The sequence below is a fragment of the Canis lupus genome, chromosome 9 (genome assembly GCF_011100685.1).
Source record: "Canis lupus familiaris isolate Mischka breed German Shepherd chromosome 9, alternate assembly UU_Cfam_GSD_1.0, whole genome shotgun sequence".
NCBI classification, from domain to species: Eukaryota; Metazoa; Chordata; class Mammalia; order Carnivora; family Canidae; genus Canis; species Canis lupus.
In genome coordinates this window covers 4,638,214-4,645,469 of record NC_049230.1, presented here as the reverse complement: position 1 = coordinate 4,645,469, position 7,256 = coordinate 4,638,214, and the positions used below count along the sequence as shown (strand labels likewise).

Genomic DNA, 7,256 nt, shown 5'->3' with positions numbered 1-7,256 from the left:
GAAAAACAAAGTGTGATCAAGCTATAAATGATGCTGTCGTGTGGCTGCTAAACTGGTCCTGAAGGAAATTCCACAGCAGCTCCGGAAATGCGCTGTGCGGCGGCAGCATCCAGAGTGCAGCCACCCGGGGTGACTAATGCACAGGGCACGGCTGGGACACCGCCAGAGACATCGCGCGCGTGGGTCGTGACGCCGTATGGGTGGCCCCCTCCGGGCCTTGAAGGCCCCACGTCTCAGCGCGCATCACACTCGTGCTTCGGGGCTGGCGCTGGAGCTGCGCGGTCCCGCTGCAACACGGCGCTCCCGGCCCCCGGCCCCGCGTCAGCTCCATCGCGGGGCCCGGACGTGTCGACAGGACGATGCTCGATGCTCGGTTCCACCCAGCCCCTCGCGGGCCCTGGCGCTCGCCTCGGCTGCACTACTCGGCGAGGGTGTGGTCAGGGCGCTGCAGGGGAGGCCTGCTGCTCCGGCTGCTCCGGCTGCTCCGGCTGCTCCGGAGCAGTGCACAAAAAATGAGGAGGCACCGGACCTCCCGGGGCAGCGGCCTGCTCCGGCCCCAGGCAGCCGCGACACCCGAAGGCCCGCGAGGACCCGCCTGCTCCAGCTCAGCGGAGCTCCCCGCTGGCCGCGCAGCCCCTAGAGCCCCGCCCCTCGCCCCGCCCCCGCCCCGCCCCGTGACGCAAGCAGGGCGGGGCCAGCGGCCTCCAGTGAGCCCCGCCCGGACGACAGGGCCGGCGCCAGCTCCGAGCTCCGCCCACGCCCGCCGGCCCCCGAGGTGGCGCCTGCGCAGAGCCGCTCCGGCCGGCTTGGGCCCCGCCCCCTCGCCTAGCAACCGTCGTCGCGCCCGCCTCCGTCCTTCGGCCGCGCTCGCGCACGCGCGCTGCTTCCGGCCGCCCGGCCCCGCCCCCCGTCACCCGTAACAACCACTCGAGCCGCGCCGCGCCCCTCCCGCGCCCGCCCCCCCGTCCCCTCCCCGGAACCGGCGGCGGACCTGCGGCCGGCGGCAGTGGAACGGCGGCGGCCCCACGGAGCCGCCGGCATGAGCGCCCCGCGCCGCCCCGCGGCCCGGGCCCGGCCTTTCTGACAAGAGGTAGGCGCCCCCGGCCCGGCCCCGCGGCTTCCTCCGCGTCCCCGCCGCGACCCCCGCGACCCCGGGAGCCAGCGCTTGGGGCCCGCGGGCCCGGCCGCCCCTCCGCGGCGCGCGCGGCCTCCCGGGGTCTGGCCTGTGGCTGACTTCTAAGCGCCCAATTGTCATGCAATAGAGGCTGCCCGGGTCCAGGCTGCGCCCCGGCCGGTGTGGCCCCGGGTGCCCACGGAGGACGCCTCCTGGACCGGAGCACCCGAAGCTCGGGAGCCGGCAGGTCCCCCAGCCCGGTCCCTGGGGCTGCGCGGGCGGCGGAATCCCGCTGGGTGCTGGAGGAGCTTCGCCGAGCCTCCTGCTGCTCTTTAAGTCTCCCCTCCACCCCCACCCCACCCCACCCCCAACCCCCGCATCCCTTTTTTTTTTTTTTTTTAAGACCCTGTAACCAGCCCTCTCCCCTCCGCTGGGAGATTAACTCCGGAGTTCATTTTCCCAGTTTTCAAGTCGCGCACCGGCGTCGTCAGGTTTGCAAGAGACCAACGTGGTGCCGGCGCATCGGGACCTGCCGGCCCGGGATGGAGGCTCGCGCGGTCCCTCCCGCGGAGTTGGGCTCCCAGTGGCATGACTTTAGAGCTGGAAGCCCTTCAAGATTATCTCTCACCCCTCCACCTCCCTCCGCCCCCCCAAAAAAAAACCCCTCTAATTTTTCTTTTTTGCAGAGGGGAAACTGAGTCCGAGGGAAGCCAAACGACTGGGTCGAGGTCACAGGGGAGTAGTTCTGTAGCAGGGTTCAGGCTGCTGGTGCTGCTGCTGTCCGACAGAACCTGTTCCTTGGGAGAGATATGCTAAACAAACATACCAGAGAGAGTCCTAGACTTAAGTGTAATAACGTAGATAAGAATCTTCTGAAATAAAATATATCTCCCTAATCTTTTTTTTTTTTTTTTTTTTTGGTTACAGCTAGCCTTTGGGCTCCTTGAGGATATTCCATTTTGTGCTTTTGAATATCCTCTGACCATATTCAGCATGAAGTAACATTTTTAATGATTATTCTCAGCAGGACAGGTAGGCTCTTTGGGTTTATTTCTCTTCTACTTCTTTTTTTTTTTTTTTTTTTAAAGATTTTTATTTAATCCTTTGTGAGTGTGAGAGCACAAGCAGGGAGGTGGGGGTGGTGTTGGGGGGGGGTGCAGGGAGAGGCAGACTCCCGACTGAGCAGGGAGCCCTACGTCGGGCTCAGCCCCAGGACCCTGAGACCATGACCTGGGCCCAAGGCAGACGCTTAATTAATTGAGCCACTCAGGTGCCCCTCTTCCTCACTTTTTTTTTTTTTTTAAAGATTCTATTTATTGGGGCAGCCCAGGTGGCTCAGCGGTTTAGCACTGCCTTCAGCCCGGGGCCTGATCCTGGAGACCCAGGATCGAGTCCCACGCGGGGCTCCCTGCATGGAGCCTGCTTCTCCCTCTGCCTGTGTCTCCATCTTCCTCTCTCTCTCTGTGTCTCTTGTGAATAAATAAATAAAATCTTAAAAAGAAAAAAGATTCTATTTATTTATTCACGAGAAGCAGAGAGGCAGAGACGCAGGCAAAGAGAGAAGCAGGCTCCATGCAGGGAGCTCAATGTGGGACTGGATCCTAGGTCTCCAGGATCACGCCCTGAGCCACCCAGGGATCCCTCTTCCTCACTTTTAAATAGGGAAGTTAAGTCACTCAGAGGACTCCAGATAAAGTGTGTTTTCCAGAAAAATGCATGTAGGCTGGTGCTGGAGTGGGAATATGTACCTAGAGGTACAGGTATAAGGAAGATTCCTTCCTCTAGGAAGTAGGCTCCAGCATTTAATGGATTATTGACAAGTATCACAGCTGTTTGAGGCTGGAGGTTCCCTGTAGCCAGAGTGCTTGGTGTTGCTGTCATTTGAAGACAGGCCTCTGACATAGTAGTCTACGCAGTTAGAAAACACGGATTGACAAGTTTACTTTGGAGCCAGCTTTTGAGGAGTGTACCACAATTTGAGATACAATGGCATTTTTTTCCATTTTTATTTTTGTGTGTCTCCAGACTTAATACCTTGAAGTGCCATCCTTTTTATTTGGCCTCTTGTAGAAGCTGTAGAAGAGAAAATGATTCGAGAATAATCAGATCATAACATTTCAGTGCTGGAAAGACCCCAGCACAGGCCCTGGGAGGCAGACCAGAGCTGCTTCCCTCATGACGCTGGGACTTTCTTCACCTTTTCTTGCTGCCTTCTTACCTTCTCCTTCTCCTTATATAGTCCAAGTGTCATCTTTGGGTTTTTGTGCGTAGAGAAGTATGTGACCTACTGAGGTCCCTTTCTACACTTAGACTGTGGTGTGATGAGTAAATGCAGACTTAATTTTTTCCAGACTTAATCATGTTAAAAAAAAATCCTATATTTGTGTTTTGCAGGTGTGAGAGGATTGCTATTGTGTTACAATCATGGTGCAGAAATACCAGTCACCGGTGAGGGTGTATAAACACCCCTTTGAATTAATTATGGCTGTAAGTACTTTACATTTTAATTTAGTGTTTGGCTTTTTTTTTTTTTTTTAAGTATTCAGATTTGATGACTTGTAAATGGATATTTATTTCATAATTTGTCTCCATTGCTTCACCTTTACTTACTCTGTTTCTATGCTTATGATCCAGATCTAGAGTTCGTGAAATGTTTTTAAACCGTAAATCTCTGAAAATCCAAACCTGCATATTTGTTTTTTAAAAATACAACTCAGGCTAATAGGTGAATTTGAGTTAATTCTCTCTTTGAAAACACAGAAGTGGAATTCTGACGAAATACTTCTGGATTTTGCTGTTTTGGTTTAAAGTAGAAAAGGAATATGGAGAGTGGTTTTTTTCCCCTCTGCTGCTTGTTCGGAAGCATGCTCTGGTTGTCAGTGAATGCACTTAACGTAGCACTGAGCACTATGGGATGGAGTTTAGATTATTCTAACGACTACTGAATGAGTTTCTCCCCAACATCAAATTCGTGAGGCATAGTAGAATTTCACAAATGGGGTGACTAAAGTCTTAATTTTCTTTGTTATTTATCTGAAGAGTTTGCCTGAAAATAAGCATTTCACTAGATGCAAAAGGAAACAAATCTTTCCCAATCACTTATAGAATATTCTTGGGTATTCCATCTCCTTTCTCGTTTGTGTTACTGTTAAGGTGTATATAAGGTGTATATAACATACATCCCGGAAATGCTTTTGTCATGAACATAACCTGGTGAAAATGCAAAGCTGGACCAAGAGCAAGACCCAGGACACACCAGCCCAGCAAGAAGTCCCACTTGCCCCCTCCCTCCCACCTCAAAGTTAGCCAGTGCTCTGACTTCCAACACCATTGATGAGTGTTGGCTGTTTCTGTTCTATATTTAACTAGAAACTCAGGTGTTTTCACATCTGGCTGCTTCTGCTCAACCTTGTTTGTGAGATTTATTCAGAGCAGTAGAGTTTTGAAAAATAACCCCCCAAACACAAGTCCTCTCAAGGAAAAAATTTAGATATAGGGAGTTTTTAAAAATTGAGACATAATTTATATAGAGTGAAATGGCCACGTTAGGTGTACAGTTTGATCATTTTTGATGAAAGGGACCCACACCTCTATCAAGATGCTGTCAGGATTTCAGCCTTTCCATCTATTACCGCAGAAAGTTCCCTTGTGCCTCTTCTTGGTCAATGTGAGGTTTTGGGGGTTTTTCTTTTGGCACGGGGGTGGTGGTTTTAGTTCTGTATTTCCTTTTTTTTTTTTTTTTTTTTAAGATTTTATTTTTAAGTAATCTTTACGCCCAGTGTGGGGCTTGAACCACAACCCCGAGATCAAGAGTCCCGTGCTTGATCGGTGGAGCCAGCCAGGCGCCCCGGTGTTTCCCTTAAGTACAAGGACTGTTCAGTATTTTATGTTGATGGTTTATCAGAAAGGCTTGTTTCCTGTTTGCATGTTATGTGTGCTGCTTTGGCTTTTGGTTGTTTGCAGCAAAGACCCACTCCAGAGAGCTGGAGAAGGGGTATTGTTCATGGGAACACATGTGGCGTGATGTGGTGATGTGAATGCAGGAATGAGAGCTGGCTGGGCTGAGTTCCAAGAACCTGGCATTGGAAGGTGGTTCCCGGCAGCTCCGGGGAACCTCGGCTGCAGTTGTCCCTGGAACTTCACCCTGTGGGACTCTGCCTTGCTCCATATGGGGGAGCATCTCTTCCCCTTCTCCTGCTGGCCGGCTGCTTTGCTCACTCCTGGTCTTCCCTCCCCTGTGGCTTCAGCCCTCTGGCTGTTTTAGCTATTCAAAGCCTGTCAGGCCCCAGTTCAGCTTTGTGGCATTTCTTGTTGCATTCTTTCAGTTTCTAAGTGACCCAGTCTTGTCATGTTTCCCAGTTCAGATTCTAGAGAGACTCGATCTGGTCATCTTTCTCCTGGAGCAAGTATGTAGGTTATTGGCCAGCCTCCAGCTTATTTGTCCAACCCTTTCCAGTTGGCAGAGGCTGGTGGGGTTGGGGGAGAGGTGTGGGGAGCCGTGGAGCTCAGTGGCCCCGTTTGAAACAGAGAACTGCTCTAGGGGCTGGGTCAGGCCAGGTAGGTGCGGGGGGCATGGGAGACAGGAGTGGTATGTTCTGTTTTTTAAAACGTTAAGTACGGTTTTAAAAGCGCAGTGCAAAACTGATTGTGTGAGGCAAAGGTTTTTTGATGTGTTCTGCAGACACTAGATTAATAAAGAGAAGTTTTGACATCTAATGGTCAACTTTATTTTCCTTACTTGACAATTTTCAAAATGGTGAAGTTTGTTCTGCCCATTTTATGTGTGGATTTACAGGAGAATTTGAAATTCAAGTTCTCAACCATCTCCCCTAGGCTTTTAAAATTAACTCTTTTTTTTTTTTAAGATTTTTTATTTATTCATGAGGGACACACAGAGAGAGAGGCAGAGACACAGGCAGAGGGAGAAGCAGGATCCCTGCAAGGAGCCCGATGCGGGACTCGATCTGAGGACCCCAGGATCACGCCCTGAGCTGAAGGCAGACGCTCCACCATTCAGCCACCCAGGCGTCCCAAAATTAACTCATTTTTAAATTGCTTTGTTTTGAGGCAAGGCGTCTTTTCTTTTGAGTTGTAGAAAATATTTTTTAATCTGAAAACGAAAAAATGAAATATGCTCTCCTTCCAGAATTAGATAGAAACTAGAATGTTTTAAGTCGTTAGTGACTTTTGTGCAGTGCCATTGGCCACTTTGCAGACTGAAATTTGGTACGTCATAAAATCCTCATTATTATCTTCTTTATTATTATTATTTTTCATTGAGAAACAGTAGTATAATAGACTTAGTCTGGAACTATTCTTTGCAGTTCTTTAGAGCAAGGAGAAAGAGAGAGTTTTGAGGACAGCAAGGAATTAAAGCAAGAACAGAACTGTAGCTTCAAGGGAAAAATTTTTTTTTTAAGATTTTATTTATTTATTTATGAGAAACATAGAGAGGCAGAGCCATAAGCAGAGGGAGAAGCAGGCTCCATGCAGGGAGCCCGATGCAGGACTCGATCCTGAGACTCTGGGATCACACCCTGAGCCGAAGGCAGATGCTCAACTGCTGAGCCACCCAAGGAGTTCCCCTCCGTCTTTTTTTATTTTTAAAGATTTTATTTTTAAGTATGCTCCACACGCAGTGTGGGCCTTGAACCCACAACCTGGAAACCAAGAGTCCTACACTCTACCTTCTGAGCCAGCCAGGCACTCCTCAAGGGAAAGGGTTTTGAGAGAGCACCACAGCAAGTGCCTAGTAGTGGTGAGAGCACTGAGCAGGTGGTGGGCCTGGGGAATCAAAGGGGGGGCTCCAAGTCCTACTTCAAGAGGGGTCCCTGCTGGGAGGAGACTGTTGGGGGAAATGCCATGCAGGGAACACATGCCCTTGTCTGCCAACCATGGGTGTGACTGAGCTTAGTAGTGCCAGAAAATGGCTCAGGTGGAAATTGCCTAGTGTAAGTAGTGACACGGTGGGCATCAAACATGTTAATTGCATTTGATTGATTTAATGAGAATTATCATTTGTGTTGGAATCAGTATACCCGTAGCATGAAGAAATCATGTGTTAGTGCTCTCATTGACTCATTTGAATTAAATGGCAAACGAGCAAGATGGCAGTGGAGTCTTCCAGCAGGCCCTTGTGGCA

General features: G+C 50.6%; 1 protein-coding gene across 2 annotated transcripts in view; it reads left to right on the top strand.

The window, feature by feature from the left end:
* The first annotated feature begins 986 nt into the window (after positions 1 to 986).
* Positions 987 to 7,256, top strand: part of SEC14L1 (SEC14 like lipid binding 1) — a 56,920-nt gene continuing 50,650 nt past the window's right edge. The window contains exons 1-3 of one of the 2 annotated variants that reach the window (XM_038546501.1): positions 987 to 1,090; positions 2,042 to 2,146; positions 3,509 to 3,601. In XM_038546501.1, coding sequence (XP_038402429.1) covers positions 3,539 to 3,601 — 63 coding nt within the window. In that variant the 5' untranslated portion in view covers positions 987 to 1,090; positions 2,042 to 2,146; positions 3,509 to 3,538. The remainder of the gene's footprint in view (positions 1,091 to 2,041; positions 2,147 to 3,508; positions 3,602 to 7,256) is intronic. The other variant, XM_038546502.1, reaches the window with a different exon arrangement.